This window comes from Arachis hypogaea, chromosome 15 (genome assembly GCF_003086295.3).
Source record: "Arachis hypogaea cultivar Tifrunner chromosome 15, arahy.Tifrunner.gnm2.J5K5, whole genome shotgun sequence".
Lineage (NCBI taxonomy): Eukaryota > Viridiplantae > Streptophyta > Magnoliopsida > Fabales > Fabaceae > Arachis > Arachis hypogaea.
Window position 1 is genome coordinate 17,830,026 of NC_092050.1, and position 19,208 is coordinate 17,849,233.

Consider the following 19,208-nt stretch of genomic DNA (forward strand, 5'->3'; position numbering starts at 1 on the left):
AATCTACAAACGTCATACAGAACAGCACCTACCCGACCTCGTGGAGGTCGGTCATAACGATATAGACTCGGCCTTCCTTATCTAAATAAGTAACTGACTCCTACTACCTCTCCTACTCTTCTAGAAAAGAGATCTTAATAAACTCCCCACTGAAAGGGAGTAACCATCCCACCATCAACAGTAGAACAACTTTAAAAGGTGGTTATCAACTCTACATCTACACTTATAAATACCTTGACACCCTCAGATATTTTTTGAACCCAATCTTATAAAAACCTGCCTAAAACCGTTGCTAATTTAAGTATCGGAGTTCCTTGTAGGTACCACCCCCACCTCATCATGAAGAACTTAGACGGCAGTACCTTGACACGAGTAGATATCGAACGCTGCTTCAAAAGAGTCTAGACCTCACGTTTAGGCCCAAAAACAACCTAATTTCAGGTAACTTTCGAAAGACATATTAAAATAATATTTGATTAATAAATATTGTAGAAAAAAAAAATAGAACATCATCCATATACTTATAATTGTTGAAAAAAATTAAAGGGTGAAATTATATTTTCATAAAAAGTTATAAGCATGTGTAGTTTTAATTATAATTTTAGTCTAACCACGTAAAAAGCAACCTAAAGCTTAATTAAAGAGAAATGAAGAAGATATATAGATTAGAGAATAGAGACTACTGCTAGCTGTATAAGATGATGAGATGATGAAACAAGAAAATAACTTGTGAACATGAGATCTATTACCACGTTGTCCGTAAATCTTTTAAATAATATATAATATATATAAAAGACTAATAAGACTAGACAAAATAGATGTTAAAACGAAGTCATACTAAATTACTGTTTATTCCTTTGAAGCTAGTTAGCTACGTAAGGTTTAATATAATATAATAATATGTGGACTTCATCAAATTAAATGTAACATGGTAGTTTAATTTGAATTATAATGATATATGTAGGACGCACGTGGAAGAATTAGATTAAAAACTCGGAAAATAGGAATGACTAAAACAGCTGGATTGATATGCCATATAGCTTTATGAATTATTATGGTCAGTCAGAAGAGCACAAGGAATAATTGAAACTTTATTCGGAAAAAATAACAGCGCCGCCATGGCAACCGTACCCTCTAATAAACGCGTAGTCACCGTCAGCATTCACCACCATACCCTTGACCTTGACCGTACCAGTGTTGTGACTTGGGAAGTGTGAAGTGTGAACCATCTACTGTCTCATTTCTCGATGTGCATGCAATGCAACCACCCCGTGTTAGTAGGTGAATGAATGAAGCACCGCCATTTACTTTAATTTCCTTTTTTGTACCTCCTTTCATTTTCGTACCATCCCCTTTTCAAAAGTATCCAAAAGGGTGATTTATTATAATAAATAAAATACAAATCAAATTTATCAAAATACAGAAAATACAAAATAGATATCAAAATGTATTTTTTGTCCAATTTATGTAAACTGCAATAGGAGTCCTGCGGTTTATAGAATATACGTAATTCGTTATAGAAGTGTCGCAGATTACGTGCAACTGCTAGAGGAGTGTAGCAGTTTATGCATTACTATAAATATTTATATAAAACATAAAACAAAGTGTGTGGTTAACAAAAAACATACATTACATACACCTAATTCAATGGAAATAAACTAAGTACAAACACATATAATACAAAAGTACATGGTAAATTCGACATACATAGGTATCATGAATGGAAAGAAAAAATAGTAAGCTAGGGCCCCTGCCTATCCTGATCCTCGTCGGCAGAGTCATGGCCAAATGCGCTCAGGAGATGCGACCATGTACCACATCGAGCGGCCCGCCTCACTCTGGTAGGCCTATTGCGCTGCTGTGCTGGAGGATCGACTGGCATGCCCACGTCATATGCAGATGCAGGCGTCCCTCCCATGCCCAACCAACTGTCATATAGACTGCTAGTAGGCTCATTCAAGTCTACATGTAGCTGGTGTTGGAATCCATGAGGGTCAGACATCTGTGGCTGGTACCGCTGCATGTAATCCATATCTGGGAGGTACTCCGGCGCAACGTCCATCTGGGGCTGGGTCTCAGGAACCTGATCCTGTGGGGTCTGCTGCTGAAAATCTGGAGGGCCGTCATCCCGGATGAGATCTGCAAAGTCGGAATAAAACTGTGAACTCCCAACCTCGTGCTCCATATCCATCGTGAAGGTCGGGCCCGCCAGGTCATCATACATCTGGCCATGGATGTCGTGGTATACCTGGGAGCTGGAAACATGTGTAAGAGGAACCTCTTGGGTATCCGCCGCTGCATGCTCAGCAGGTCTATCACTAGGACTAGAAGATGTGCCCCCGATGAACCACCCTGACGCTGAGGACGGCCACGCCGGACACAGTGATCGGCATGTCCGACTTCGTCGCCACCGGATCTGTCATCCTGAATCATGTCATCCAGCCATCGCCACTCCTGGTCTGTAGCCCGCGTACCAACGCGTCGTCGCCGCTCGACGCGCCTGTTATCTGGCACGTCTGGCATGGGTACCCTCGGAGGAGCCTGTGACGACCCTCTCTGAGAAACATCCTGTGAGATCTCATCGGCCCTAGGATCGGCAATCATGGAATCTGGCAACAGAAATCTAAGAGCCACTCTGTACCATCACCGCAGGAAGTCTGCGGACGGCCCGGGATCAGACACTCGGGGGATAGTCAGGACAGCATCGAACCTGTTCTGCCAACTAAGGTGCCATACCTGGTAGTAGCTCGGGAACCATCTGTCCCCACCCCTCCCATCCTTGGCATGAAACCAATCAATGTTCGATGCCGGCTCAGGCTCGTGCTGAACGCCACCCAGGTGTGGCAGCACCCTATCCACCTGGTGCCACTCAATGATGGTGAAGTATATCAGGCAAGTACATGCACGCCATAACCGACTGTGCTCCTCGGTGAGAATCTCTGGATGCACAACAGCTATCACGTTGAGCGAAGCATACGGCTCCTAGACAATCTACAGATGTTGACAGAATACATTAATTAGCTAAGTACTAGATGAAAATTTAACTAACAAATATATAGTTAAGTATTACATAAAAATTCAAAGAAAATGAATGAACTTACATCTCGATTGCCTAATCGGTCCAAAGCTAGGCGAAGCTGGATGACTCTCTCCTCCTTGCGGTCGGATGAAGGCAGATAAGTGGCCCACCTGAATGTAAAAGACGTTATGGAAAGTTAACAGGCATAACCATAATAAAAATAGTTACAGTCTCAAGCATAACTATACAAATATGAATACCTAGATGCCAATGGGAAGGAATATGTGTCGAAACCCCCACGGCCTGAGGCTAGGAAACCGCCAAAAAATCCATGACTGCAGTAGCTGAAGGGGGCCTGCCAAGTTCATCATGTTTCTGTTGGCCACCCGACACATGCACCGATATAGCCAGGCAAACGCTGCCGAACCCCAGCTATAACTGCCCATATCATCAAGTCTCACCACAAAGGACAACCACCATATATGAACCCGGTTTCCACTCTTGTCACCGAACAACTGAGTGGAAAGCAGCATCATAATATAAGCCCGTGCATATATGCATACGGTCTCATCTGTAGCATCAGCTGGCAGCACCCTGAACCTCTCATGAAACCAGGTGAAGTGGACTGTATACTGCTTCACCTTATTCTGTGGTGGCAGCTCGCCAAACAGCTCCTCAAACCACTCCCACACCGGTCTGCCTTCTTCCATAAACTTCTCAAAATTAGTAAGGCACCTGGATACAGGTAAACCATCCACAGGCAGCCTCAACTTGTATGCTACATCCTGCAGCGTGATAGTGCACTCTCCAAAGGGCATATGAAAGGTATACGTCTCAAGACGCCACCGCTCAATGAAAGCACTGACTAAGGGCTCGTCCAACCAAAACCACCTGGCGTTGAGCCTCGCCAGGTGGTACAAACCGGCCCTCTCCAGATATATACACCTAGTCGACTGGAGAATGTCACAGAATAAACCAAACATATAAAAAATCCAACATTAATTAATAGTCATCTACCACATAACTACAGTTTTAATGTTTAAGCTGCTAGCATACACTTTCTATTTTCTAATCACGAAATTCAATTAAAATAATAATTTAAATAATTTAAATACTACATTTTCTGATTAAAATAATAATGTAAACCTAAATTTAAATACATTAACTAACAATAACGAAATTATAAATAACCAAAATAACAGAAAATACAAACAACATTATACAAAATAAGTTAACTAAACATTATAATGCTAACCTCTTCGTTTATGCTCCCGGCCACGTGCACAACGCCGTTGAGCCTGTATAGACTGCGTGCCTCCGCCATGGTCACGACTCCTATCTCAACTCAATTCAACCAATATTCTCTCTATTCCTCTCTCTAGATTCCACTACTTTTCTCTCTAGAATAGATTTTCTTCCAGCACAAATATAATCCACGAGACCCCTCCAGCGTATTTATAGTAATGCATAAACCGCTACACCCCTCTAGCAGTTTATGCACATTTCACGCACACACGTAAACCGCGACACCCCTGTCGCGGTTTATGTTCACTTCTTCTTGCACGTAATCCGTGACACGCCTATAGCGGATAACGTGTATTCTGTAAACCGTGAGACCCCTGTCGCGGTTTATATAGATTAGGCGAAAAATGCATTTTGGTATCCATTTTTTATTTTGTGCATTCTAGTAAATTTTGTTTGCATTTTATTTATTATAGTAAATTGCCCTGTCCAAAACTATTAGATAATTCTATATATTTTATAAAATTATTTAATATAAAAATATTTTTATTTTTAAAATTTATCCAAAATTTTAAAAATGTCTTTTTATTTTATTTTAATTTTATCACAAAATTTTTTTATTTATATTTTATGTATTTTTAGTAGTCAAATTTTTAAAATTTTTAAAATTAATCTAATAATAATATTTGACCATTAAAAATTAATAATAAAATTTTATGTCTAATTTTGCTTTTGTTAAGTATGCATTTTGAAAAAAAATGAGCGTAAAAAATAAATACTAAATTAAATTTTATTTATTATTTTTAATATAAAATATATAAAAATAAATTATATTTTAATATTTTATTTAATTTAAATATAAAGGCCGAAACAAATAAAATAACTTGAATATCCTTATTAACTAAAAAAATAAAACAAAATAAACCTTAATCCCTTCTCTTCCCCCTTTTTTTTTTTTTTGCTTCAGACTTCCAAAGCTCCATACCTTAGCAGTTTTATAAGCTACTAAAAATCCAAAAATAAGCTGAGAGATTTTCAGCTCAAACAAATTACTAAAAAAAAGGAAAAAATAGACAAAATAAATAAACTTGAGTAAACTATCGATTGTAGAAGTGAAAATTGATACGCGAGTTATATAGCTGAGTGATGCAAATGAAGTATGATTCTGAATTTCTGATATTTTCAAGTTCCAACCTTTGAGAGAAGAAACAAAAGGAAAGGAAGAAGGTACATTCATCAGTAACTAACGCCTCTTTGAGATTGAAGCTTGGCACGAAACGACAAACACACATTAGAGTTTCATGAAAATAGCTATGACATGGCCAAGGGTGGGATGACAAATAATTGTCTTCTCAGAGCTCAGCCGGTCAAAAGGAGGGACGCCGCCACTGAAGAAGGACAGTGCCACCAAGCTCCACCATAGCCACACCTTGCTTCTCTCTAATTGTTAGAAACTAGTGTATTGGATTGATGAAAATGATAGAACGGGTACAATAACCAAAAATTAGATGAGAGTATTTTTAAAAAAAAATTATTAAAATTTTAAATTCTGTCTTTAGAATTTTTAGAAATAAAGGTATTTAAATGAGAATATTTTTAAAAAAATTATTAAAATTTTAATATTTATTTTTAAAATTTTAAGTTTTTTGTATTTTTATTTTTTAAAAATATAAAAAAATTAAAATTTTGTGTCTTAAAATTTAAATTTTAGTTATATTTTTAGTCATTAAACACAATAATAATATTAAAGATGAGATATGTCACTACAAGAAAATGGAGTATTTGTAACAAAAAATTTGTATCAAATTTAAAATTGTAACAAATTATGATTTTTTGGTAACAATAATTAGTTATCGTTACAAAATAAGAATATTTTGTGACAACAAAAAAATTTATTACAAAACATTTTAATATTTTGTAACAACGTGATTTTTTTTGTTACAAATTATGTTGGCTTTCGTATTGAATTGTTGTTTTGTTGCAAAATAATATAATGTTTTACAACAAAAAAATAATTTGTCACAAAATACAATAATTTTGTAACAAATTATTTATTTATTACAAAATTCAAATATTTTGTTGCAACTAATAAAAAATTTTATTTTAACGTATTAAATGTAAGACTTTGAATTTTTAAAAATTAACCTAATGAGTTATTTATGATTTATTATATTTATTTAAGATTTTATATTCAAAAATTTATTTTACTAAAAATATTTACGTCAAATTAATGATATTTTAAATTTAAAATTCTTTTAAAAATTAAATAATAAGTCATTTAAACAGAATATTTTTTTAGTTATAATTTAAAGTTTTAGTAGTAAAAAAAATATAAAAAATTTTATATGATTTAATTTAAATATTTGAGATTTTTAAATTCAATGCTTTAAATTTTATAAAAAAAATTAATTTAAGTATCTCCAATTTTATTTTAATTAGTGTTTATTTAAAAATAATTTATAAATTAATAATAAAATAATATTTTAAAAATAATTAATTTAATTATCTCTAATTTATATTATTGTATATTTTAAATTAGAATACTTAATTAAGAGCCAACTAATAAATTGATAAGTAATTGTATTCTTAAAAATAATTTTTAAAATTTATTTAGGTTTCAAATAAATATTCTATCCCCAAATCAAAAATCCTAACCTTAATTCCCATTTGATTTTACCTAAATTCCTAAATTATTTTTAAACAAACAAATCCTAACCCTTTTAGCTTAACCCTAACCGCCTTGCAACCTCCCCCCAAACCTCAACACTACCTTCACCTTTCCCCTTCAGCAGCACAACATACACACTCTGAAACAGAAAGAAAGAAGAAATGGAAATAAGGAAAGGGATGAGAGTAGAGGGGGATCCGAGAGAGAGGAAGAGAGCGTCGGGGGAGGAGCTGTCTGCACCGCCATCACGCGTCACCGCCACCGAGTCTCGTCGTCGTCGCCATTGGGGCCGCCGAGCCTCGTCGTCACCACTGGGGCCACCGAGCCGTCACCGTCACTATTGGGTCGTCATCACCGTCAGTTCCACCGATAGAAGAGTTCGCGCGAGAAGGAGGTAACGTCGAGAGAGAGAGATGCGCGAGGAAGGAGAGTTCTGTCCAACCGTCGCCGCCACTTCGCGAGTTGGGGGTTGTGCCGCCGAAGCTCCGTCGCCATCCATGGAGTCGCAGGTGTGCATCGCCATCGAGAGGAAGAGCGCCACGCTGAGGGAGAACCAACTGGAGAGAGGAAGAGGTGTCGCGTCTGCTGCGAGCCTGCCATCGTCATCCTCATCGTGACTTGTCACTGCCGCTGTGAGCCTCTTCTCCTAACATTCAAGGAGCTGTGCTCCGTCGCCGTTTTGCCACCGTTGGAGCCGACATCTCCTTGGTAAGCTTTAGCCCTATTCTGGTTTTTTCTCATTGTCGCTCAAAATCCTGGTTACTATAAGAGTTGTTGCTGAGATTGTTTGTGCCAGGGATTGTTTATCGTGAGTTGCTCCGTCGTATGCCGCCGTCGAAGCCATCATTCCGCTACTGCCCCCTTGTTTTGAGCCGTTCCATTAATGCAGCAAGTGTTGTTATTGTGGCTGTTCGATTTAGTCACACCTCTTTAGTATGGTAAGTTATTTCTTGATTCAGTTTCGAACTTTAGTATGGTAAGCTATTTGATGGATTGCTGCTGGTTGTTGACTTATTTATTTCATTGTTGCTGCCTTGCTGGTTGTTCTGTTGAATTACTGAAACTGCTTCTGTTGTTTTGTTTCATTGGAGACCTGATTTAATTGGCTATCTTTATATGCTTGACAGTTGAGTAGTTGCTTCCTCATATATATGAAAGATGATAGTATAAAGGAAATATATGATACTTTGAAGGAGTGTGCTGTCATTAGCAAATCAGCAGGGGAAATTGGTGTTTCTGTTCACAATATCTGTGCCCCTGGCAGCTACATACGTGGAACAAATGGGACATCCAACGGTATTGATCAAAGGGGAGGCAAGAAGAAAGGTAATAGTTTATCCATGTTCTATAACTTCCATTTCTAACTGTGTTAATAATGTTACGTTTGTGGGAAGAGCATCGTGCGAGAGATCTATTTTACGCACTTTGGGTGCCTGATCTCTTTATGGAAACAAATACAACTATTGTTTTTATGAATAGAATGTTTTAATGAGGTATAGGTTTGAATTTGTATCCCCTTTGTCTGCAAAAGATAAGGACTGAATCTTATGTCTAAATTTTTAAATGTTTTATGCTGCTTCTTTTGTTTGTTTACATCTAGGTTTCTTGTGGTGGATTGGATGAGTCTATTTTACTAATTAAGAGCTGTCAACAATTCTTATATTATCCTTGTTACAACTTACTCGACGAGATGTTTCAAAAGTTCAATTTTGATACGGAATGGGCTGTCAGACTTATATCAAAGATTACAAATGATGAGGATATCCCAATTAAGGGTGATGCCATTGTGGAGCAGGTTATAATCTACTTATTAACATTATCATTCATTAGGATATATATTTGATTTTGGAAAGAGGAAAGATGTTTGAACCTGTGCTTTTTTACCCATCTTCTCATATAATGACAATTCTTCTTTCATGATACACAGTGGAATCATCACATATGTACAACTCTTGGGGTTGCAAATCAATACAGAAAAAGTTCATCTTCAGCATAAGAAAGAGCCTAGTTGAATTTGATGAAGTATTGGAGGTATGTTATGAGGAAACATTTTAAAGACATAGTTGGTTAAGTAATTACTTTGTAGCTTGTTGTCATAATATTCTTGGTTGATTTAAATTGGTGAAAGTCTGTTTTGCCAAATTAGGCTTATTATTATTATTTTTGAATAAAAGTGAATGGAAAAAATTGTAATTAGTATTATATCTTGTTTCTAATTTTTGTTTTGATTTTTCTCATTTACAGCGGTGCAAAAATAGTGACAACATGCTACCTAAAGGATTCATGAATATTTTGATTTATAAAGACACTAATCTATGTTAGAACTTTTAACTTTTAGTTGAACTAGTGTAAGACATATAACTTATAGAACTAATCAATGTACTCACTAATGTTATTTTGTTTTAAAGCAATTTTAGCTAAATGAGACATGTTTGAATTATGTATGTTTTTACATATTATATAAATGTAGGCTTGCTTAGTAAAATAGTTAATATATTAGTTAATTAAAAAAATAATTTAGTAAATTATGCATGCAATTTGTAAATTGTTACAAAATAATTATTTTGCTTTTGTAACTAAAGAAAAAAAATGTTACAAAATCAAGTTACATTTTGTAACAAAATTTTATGATAGAAAAAATAGATTGTCACCAAAAATACTTTAAAGATCAAAATTTGTTACCACTTTTGTAACGACTTCTGATTTTTTGTATCAGAAAAATTTGTTATAAAATATCACTTTGAATTGTAACAGTTCCGTTTTTTGTTACAAAATTTTTTTGTAACAGGGCATACTGCAATGGCCCCTTTTTTTGTTACAAAATCTTTTTCTTTCAAAATTTTGATTTTTTATAACAATTTTTTTTGTTACAAATATTACTTTTTCTTGTAATGTGTGCTTATTCTTTTTTACTTATCTCGTCTTAAAAGATGAGAGATAAATTTATAAAAAAATTTGTCTTATAAAAAAATTGAATAAGTATTAAGGTATAAAATATAAATTTTTTAAGGTGGAAACTCAGATGCAGTCGATTTCACATGAAGTTGATAATTGATAGTGATTAAATAATTTGACTGATTTGACTAAATTTTTATCTAATAGCTCTCAACTATTAACTTCACGTGAATATATATTGATATTTATAATTTTAATATTTATTTTATTTATTAAAATAATCACTAATTGTTATATTTTAGATTAGTTATCCAAAATTGTTGACATATTTTTTTAAATAGAAAATTGAACCTATTTGATCGCATTATTAATCTTGTCTATTATTAATTTTTTTTTTTTACAAATTATTGCGCAAAGAATTAATCTATGTGATATATAACAACAATTGGTTAATAAATTGATCAAAATATGTATTCTATAAAAAGTTATTTCTTAATGGAATAAAATTTATTATAACCTTAGGATAATTTTAAAACCAAAATAACATTAGGAGCAATTTTGGTTAAGACAAAATATTTGCGATCCAAACCATAATTTTATCTAAAGAAAAATATAAAGAACTAACTTTTAATTTGTTAGAATTTCTAACTTTAGTATTTAGATTTATGAATTAAAATTTAAAATTAAAAGTTTATAATCTAACGTTTAGAATTAATTATTTCACATTACTCTTCTATGTGTGACACTATGGACAAATTAAATAATGCTACCGATTCATTTGCTGTTCTAATTCCAATTATTAATGAAGCTGCGTATACATAAAGTAATCACATATATATACATATTTGCATCTTCACTGGCTTCCACATAGTTTTACTCTGCTAATTGAGTATCTTAGCTTCATTTAATGCTACTAACATCATTAGTTCATGCATACCGCGTTGATACTGGATTCGAAATAAATTGCACTTAACTAAAAGAATGTAATATAAATCACTTAATATGATAATTGTATAAGTGACTGATTCTATTACTTGAATTCATAATCTTATTAAATAAGGTTTTAGTCCGTAATCTTGAGATTACATGAATCTAATATCATTAGTTCATTACCTGAAAAACAGGGTCACCAATAAGTTTGACTACACTAGCAAGGGTTGTGATGGTTTATAAAATTGAAATCACAAAAGAAAAATGTCCAGGGACAGTGATCTATCTAATATCATTAAAATATAGTAATACAAATATATTTTACTTAGGAATATAATATAAAACTAGTGGATATAGAAGAAGGAGGTCACTATATGTTAAAATCCCAAGTCTCTTTTAAAAGAAAAAAGAAAAAACTTTTCCAATGACATCAACAAACTCAATAATGCAAAGACCAACATAATTAGTAAACGTGGCGAATGCACACTCACTGACAGCATCTTCGCACTTAACGTAACTGCGACGAAGCTCCCTCCATTTTATTTTCTACTAATTTCTCAAAGTAACGCAATGCAACCTTCATTTACGATCATATATATATACATATATGAATAATGAATCTTCACTACCTCACTCTGTAACCCTTGCTTCTTCTTATTTATAAGATATCATTGTTATTACTACCACAAACTCTTCTTTGCTTTTCTTTTTCCAATGGAAAATCCAACTAGCAGCACCATGCAAGAATGTAACAATGATAATGTGATGGTGCCGCAGTCTTACAGGGGAGTTCGTAAGAGAAAATGGGGCAAATGGGTGTCCGAAATTCGCGAACCGGGGAAGAAAACCAGAATATGGCTAGGGAGCTATGAGCTACCTGAAATGGCGGCTGCAGCCTACGATGTGGCGGCATTGCACCTTAGAGGCCGCTCTGCCAGGCTCAACTTCCCGGAGTTGGTGGAGACTATGCCCCGGCCGGTGAGTTCAAGGGCCGAGGACGTGCAAGCCGCGGCTCAGCAAGCTGCATTAAGATTCAAGAGTTCTACAGAGGTAGATAGTGCCCCTGATAACAACAAGGGCACTATCCTTCCCGTAAGGATAGGATTGTCTCCTAGTCAGATTCAGGCGATTAATGAATCTCCATTAGACTCGCCAAAAATGTGGATGCGAATGGCTACTGAAGCATTCATGTTTGGCTTCCATGATCATAATTATCATCATGATTATTGTGATTATGATTATGGTATGTTAGAGTTAAGCGAATGGGAAGAAATTCAGCATGAATCTTTATGGGATTCATGAATCATGCTTTGGAGAATTGAATAATCAATTACTATAAAGCATCTTCCCTAAATTTGATTTGGGTCCCTATAATATAGTATACTAAAATTAATGCAGCATGCTGCTAATGTCTAAGTGAGACTAATTCAAATGAAGCAATTGGATTTATTATTTAATTATGTCAATTGCATCATGTATATTATATATATAATAAGGTGGTATGTCCCATTTGATTTATATCCTTTGCTTAGCTTCTGAGTCATAAAATTAACCACCCAATTATTAATTCATTAATGGCTGTGCTCCTTTGATTTTCTCCTTCTTTGACATTTCATCATTATCATATCTTTTCCAGAATGGCTGTAACTTTGATGCAGAATTGAGCTTGTAAAATTGATGTGTTGGTTATTTCCATAATCGTCTAATTATATATAATTGGCATATATATTGCATTAAGAGCTTATTAACGAACTAATTTTGTTCAGCGTTAAACTAAAATATACATTATTTGGAATGGAATTATTCATCAAGGTATTCAGAGTTAAACTTGAAGAAAAACTAAATAATTGTTTTGCAAAAAACATTTACAACATGTATGGTGGGGTCATCACAAGTTAAACATAGCTATTACAAACTGTTTGACAATAAGACTCTTTGGAAGAAAATGAAAAAAATAAAACGCAAAGATTGTAAGAACGAGTTAAAAGCAATTTTCAAATTAAAAAAAAATTTGATCAAATACATACGACTTGAATTTTTTTTTCTTTTCTTTCTACATAGCTAGTATACAAAATTTAAATCCGAGAAGGCTTTGAGAATTATATATCAACGTAAGCATGAGGTCAGCATATCGGTTTGTTTAATTTTGTTAAGATAGCAGAGTAGGTGGCTTACTGTTTGCTTTCTGTAGGAAAGCAAGGTGTTAACCACGGATTACAATCTCCTCATGGTGGTTTTGAACGTGATTATACTATTATTAATAGATAAATAAATCCAACTATCTCGTCTTATTAAGTAACTGAAGTCTCTTATTATTTTCATTTTTTTTTAATTGAGGATGTCTTTTACTTTGAGAATTATTAAATTATGAAAAAGTATGGTAAATAACTCCTAACCAGAAGTTCAAATAGATTATTTTATATGGATCAACGCTCTGCTAGAATTTTCACTCAAGATTAGAGGACGACCTCGTCCAGAGAAGCATAAAAAAAGTGAAAACTCGAAAAGAGATAGATTTCAATCAACCATCTGAGTGCATGGAAATTGTCCCAACTGAAAAAAAATACATCCACAGCAACGAATGGATCATATAAAGATACACTATTGACGAGCTCAGGACTTAAAGATGATCAGAATACCTTGCCTAACATGAAAAATGATGGCCCCAACCCTGAGGACAAGTGGTATAGGGATGAAGATGACAAAGAAAGTGCTGATAAACCTTTCAATCCTTGTCCCACAATCCTTGTGGCAAAAGAGGAATTTGAAGAGTGGTGTAAACTATGGAAGAATGCTCTCATGGTCAAAGTGTTGGGTAAACGTGTAACGTTCGCGTTTATGGAACAACGACTCCGCAGAGATTGGGAAAAGAAATGTAAGATTCATGTTATTGATATGAATCGTGACTACTTCTTGGTTCACTTTGTAGATGAGGAGGATTACGCGCATGCGCTTATGGAGGGTCCTTGGATGATTGTTGGCCACTACCTCATCGTGCAAAGATGGCGGCCTTTTTTCTTATGCGGATCGACAGAAATTAGAAAGATCGCAGCTTGGATTCGCATTCCAAACCTGCCGATCGAGCCATATAACCACCGATTCCTCTGGAGAGTTGGCTTAGCCATTGGGCACATGCTCAAGATTGATCGTACTATCTCAATTCACTCAATGGGTAAATTCGCTCGTATATGTGTGGAGATCGACCTAGCAAAACAACTAGTACCGAAAATCTCAGTGCTTGGCTATGAACTACATCTCGAATGTGAAGGTTTGTACCAAATTTGCTTCTCCTACGGCAAATATGGCCACAGATATGAACAATGCATGGAAAACGGTGCTAACAATGGCGACCCTATGGAAGAGAACCGTTCCGGTGATAGTCTGCAGGGTGAGGTGCCGGCCGGCAGTGCTGGAGACGAAAATGGAAGGGCTGCAGAATCACAAGATCACCGCAATCATAGCAACGGTAAGTCCAACCCGAATTTCGGGCCTTGGATGGTAGTGCAAAGATACAATAATATAAAGAAACCCCAAGTAGGAAAGAAACATTTTCACGCCAACCAAGATGTGATTACTATCTACAGCCGTGAAGAAGAAAACTCCCCAAAAAGGAATAATCCTAATTCGGGATCCCGCTTTGATATCCTGTAGAAAGAGAATCCGAAAAGTATACATGAAGATGTGATTGATTATGAAGTGAGCCATGGTATTTTGGGAAGGAATGGGCCTCAAGTAAACCAAGCCCAAGTTACAACCAGTAAGATCAAAGTGCAAAAAAGGACCATCAAACCGGGTGCTGGGAAAAACCCACAAAACCAGCAAAAATCTGCTATCCGCCCAAAATCCACAATCGAACCGGGTAGGAAGGAAAATATTGGCAAAAACAAACCCAAAATGCCAGGACCCTCTACGGTAAACCCTAAAGGGTCGGAGAACCATATGGAAGCTGCGAAGGGGAAGAAACACAACTCTGAGCTTTAAGGTATGGAAATGGTGGTTAGTGAATACATGAAAAGGATGGAGCGAGACCGATGGGATGCCTTTAATACTTTGAAAGATTCTCGAAGAAATCTGGAGAAGCATGTGGTAAGAGAGAATTTGCTTTTCAACCCAGATAAACAACAGCAACCTACAGAGGAGCCAATGGAGAACACGGGGGCCAAAGGTAACCAAGTGAGACACCTTGACGTTGCCATGATCGATGCCGGTGGTGGTGGAACCCTGATTGCATCATCGTCTCGGGACCAGGTGAGTCCGCTGCTTGGGGCTTGTTCCCGTAAGTAAATCTGGCCGTGTGGCTTCCCTTTCACACCAGGTTTGATCATGAACATCATTAGTTGAAACTACAGGGGGTGGGTAGGAAAGCCTTCCCTTCACTCATCCGAGATCTGCGACATGAGTATAGAGCAAATTTGTTCTTTCTATTGGAAACCCATGTAAGTGGTATCCAAGGAAATCAAATTCGGGACAAGATAGGCTTTGATCAATCCTTTGTAGTGGATGCAACAGGGCATGCTAGAGGAATCTGGTGTCTCTGGGATTCCTCTATTTGGAAGGTGGACGTTCTGGAGCATGATAGGCAGTTTATTCACCTTAAAATCTCTGGTAATAACTCAACTCCCTGGCTCATTTCTGCTATATATGGGAGCCCCCAAAGGGCGACTAGAAGATTGTTATAGCAACACCTTAAAACCTATGCTGCTAATGTTAATCTCCCCTGGTGTCTGTTAGGCGATTTTAACGCGATGCTTCATAATCACGAAAAAAGTAGAAAGGCGCTGAGTACTAGTCACAGGGCTTGCAAAGATTTTCAGGATTGTGTTTTGACTTTGTGGCTTGGTTGATTTGGGATTTACAGGCTGGCCCTTCACCTGGAAGAGAGGTAATCTTGCAGAGAGATTAGACAGGAGATTAAGCAACCTGGATTGCCAAATTAAATTCCCAGAGGTGATTATTAAACATATACCCATGCTTAAATCAGATCACTCTCCTACCTGCCTGCAACTCTCTCCAACCTTCTCTCAAAATAGAGGGAGACAGCCATTTTGCTTTCTTGCGGTATGGATCACTCACCCAGATTTTGGAAATGTTGTGGATGCTTCTTGGAATGTTCAGGGCTCCTGGGCTGAGGGCATTTCGAATTTTAAAAGTACGATTAAGGATCGGAATAAGTTAATTTTCGGAAACATCTTTCAGTGAAAGCAGAGAATTCTTAGACGCCTTCAAGGTTTTAATTCTAGCTTGGGGCATTCCCAAAACTCCTTTCTTGAAAAGCTGCAAAAAGATCTGTGGGTTAAATATGAACAGATTCTCATCCAGGAAGAAATCCTTTTGTTCCAAAAGTCTAGAAACAAGTGGATTGAATTCGGGGATCGCAATATTAAGTTCTTCCACGGTTCTACTATGATTAGAAGACGCAAAATAAAATTGTTTTCCTTCAAAATGACACCGATGACTAGATAACTGACAAGGCTATTCTAGAAAATATGGCCACTTCCTTCTTCTCTAATCTCTATACTGATAGCCCTGCCCACACTTCCTTTTTTTTACAAAACATGTTTTCCACTCTGAGTAACTCAAATTTCCACACATTAGGCCGAAATGTATCTAATGAGGAAATCAAAGATGCCATGTTTGACATTGGCAGTTGGAAGGCCCCGGGCAGAGACGGCTTGAAAGCCATCTTCTACCAAAGTTAGTGGAGCAAAATAGGCAGTGACATCTGTAATCTAACCAAGAATATTTTCCAGCAACCAGATAAGGTCAAAGAGGTAAATGAGACGCTCATCACTCTTATCCCGAAAGTCGAACCTGTCTCACACCTGAAGCAGCTGAGACCCATCAGCCTTTGTAATGTTTCATATAAGGTGGTTACAAAAATACTGGCTAATAGGTTGAGAAGTGTTATGAACAAGTTGGTTAGGCCGAATCAATGCAGCTTTGTTCCTAGGGTAGCGTTTGTTTTCGGGGGCAGGACACGGAGACATGGACAACACTTGTTTAAAAAGTGTTTGGAAGCAGAGACATGGACAGTGGACATATTGTCTCCGAGACAATTTTTTATACTTTTGTGTCCACTCTTTCACGAAGGACAATGATGGACACGGGATTTGGAAGAGTGGACACGGACAATTTTATAAATTTTGTTTTCCTTTTTTTCCACTATTACCCCTTCTTATTTTTCCTATTGCGTTGTTTAGAAATATTTTTTTTTTCATGTTCTTCCTCTATCTCTTTCTTTTCCAGGTACTCTCTCCTTTCTGTAGAATTTTTTATTGGGGGTAGATAATTCTTTTCTTTTTATCGTTTTACTTCAATACCATTTTAACTTTATATTATATTATTTGATTTGTAATAAAAATAATAACAAAAATAATTAATCTTAAAACTTTTGAAAGTTAAATATTAGCAAAAGTAAAATTAATCTTTTAAAATGCTAAAAAATAATTTATAAATTGTAATTGATTTTATATAATTTAAAGAAAAATTAGTTTTTAGATAAAAAAATTAGTTTTTTTTAAATAAAAATATTTTTTTTATATGCAAAAACTAATTGTTTTTTCATGTAAAAATGGATTTTTTTAAAATTAATTTTTTATTTAAAATTAATTTGGCTTATTAACTTAAACAAAATTTTTTATTAATCAAACTCAAATTTATTTTTTTTGTTAATCTTAACCATATGTATTCCTACATATTAATAATAAATTTTAAAATAAAATAATTATATTTATAAATTTTATTTTAATATAAATACTAATATATTTTTTTATTAAAATTTTTTGCCTCTTCAAATATTTTTTTCAAGTTCCGTCTGTACTCCTACGTACTCTCATTTTTTATTAAATTAATTTGTATTGATGTAGAAAATTTGGAATCACAGGGCTATTTTAGTCATTTCATATAATATTTTAGTCTTGTCCATGTGTATCTAAACATAATACTAGACATTACATTAGTGTCTTGTCCATCGTATCCAAACACAATACACAAAAGATAATTTTTAATGTCTCCGTTCTATTGTCTCCATTTTAGTGTCATGTTCTATCCTGTCTCTAAAAACAAACGTAGCCTAGTAGACAGAGCTCCGATAACATCATCATCACTCAAAAAGTCATTCACTCTATGAGGAATAAAAAAGGGGAAAAAGGTTGGTTGGCCATCAAGATTGACCTGGAAAAAGCTTACGATAGACTTAAATGGAGATTTATCAAGGAGACCCTCTTGGATATCGATTTCCCTCAAAACTTCATTAATCTAACCCTCTCCTGTATCTCGACTGCCAAAATGAGAGTCCTATGGAATGGGGAGGAACTCGAGGAATTCTCTCCTACTAGAGGCCATCTCTCCTTATATTTTTGTTCTTTGCATTGAAAGGCTCTCCCAACTCATCAGCACAGCAGTGGATCAAGACGTTTGGAAGCCTATCCGCCTAAAGAAGGATGGGCCACCTATCTCCCATCTGTGCTTTGCGGTTGATATTATTCTTTTTGCAGACGCCAGAGTTGACCAAGCCAACATCATTAATAAGTGCCTCGAAGCTTTCTGTCAAAGCTCCGGCCAGAATGTTAGCAATGAGAAAACTAGAACCTTCTTCTCAAAAAATGTGGGGCACACGGTACGTACAGAGATAAGTAATGTCCTGCAGTTTGCCAGAACTGATGATTTGGGAAAATATTTGGGTGTCCCCGTTCTTCATTCAAAAGTAACAAAGCACACCTTTGAAGGCATCATCAACAAACTCCATGCTAGACTAAATTCTTGGAAAGCTTCCTCTCTCTCCCTGGCTAGAAGAACAACTTTGGTAAAATCTGTCTTTTCTTCAATGCCTTTGTACAATATGCAATCTGCTATACTACCTGCTACTACTTGTAATACTATTGATCATATTTATAAAAATTTTAGTTGGAGTACCACAGATCAAAATAAGAAGATACACCTTCTTAACTAGAAGAAGATCTGTGAGCCAAAACACTCTGCAGATTGGGCATTAGACATGTAAGCCATAGCAATCAAGCCTTTATGATGAAGGCCGGTTGGGGGGATTATAGCAAAAAAGGACGACCTTTAGGCTAGAGCCCTCCGATCAAAGTATGGTTGCGGTAACGACATTATGCCCAGAGGGGAGAAAAAGAGAAGCAATTCCAATCTTTAGAGGGGTATCTATGCTTCCTGGGAGAATGTTGAATGCAACTGCATTTGGAGAATTGGTGATGGAACCCGAATTCGCTTCTGGAATCATCACTGGGTTCCGGGTGCAAGACATTTGAGCGACTCTTCAATTCAGGTAAGTAGTGGTTTTAATTCTTCTGAGATGCTGATGGATTTTTGCGATATTTCAGAACAATGGGATGTGGGAAAGCTTCAATGGATGTTGCCAGAGAATATAGTCAAGAAAATTATTGCCATCTCTCCCCCGTCCCCTTGGAAGGAAGCCGATCATATAGTCTGGGG

General features: G+C 35.8%; 1 protein-coding gene across 1 annotated transcript; it reads left to right on the forward strand.

The window, feature by feature from the left end:
* The first annotated feature begins 11,344 nt into the window (after positions 1-11,344).
* On the forward strand, positions 11,345-12,272 carry LOC112749764 (ethylene-responsive transcription factor ERF022). The gene has a single exon (XM_025798135.3). The coding sequence runs from the start codon at positions 11,469-11,471 to the stop codon at positions 12,054-12,056; it is 588 nt and encodes a 195-aa protein (XP_025653920.1). The 5' UTR covers positions 11,345-11,468; the 3' UTR covers positions 12,057-12,272.
* The last annotated feature ends 6,936 nt before the right edge of the window (positions 12,273-19,208 follow it).

Coding starts and splice junctions, on each gene's coding strand:
- LOC112749764 (XM_025798135.3), top strand. CDS start 11,469: ATGGAAAATCCAACTAGCAGCACCATGCAAGAATGTAACAATGATAAT.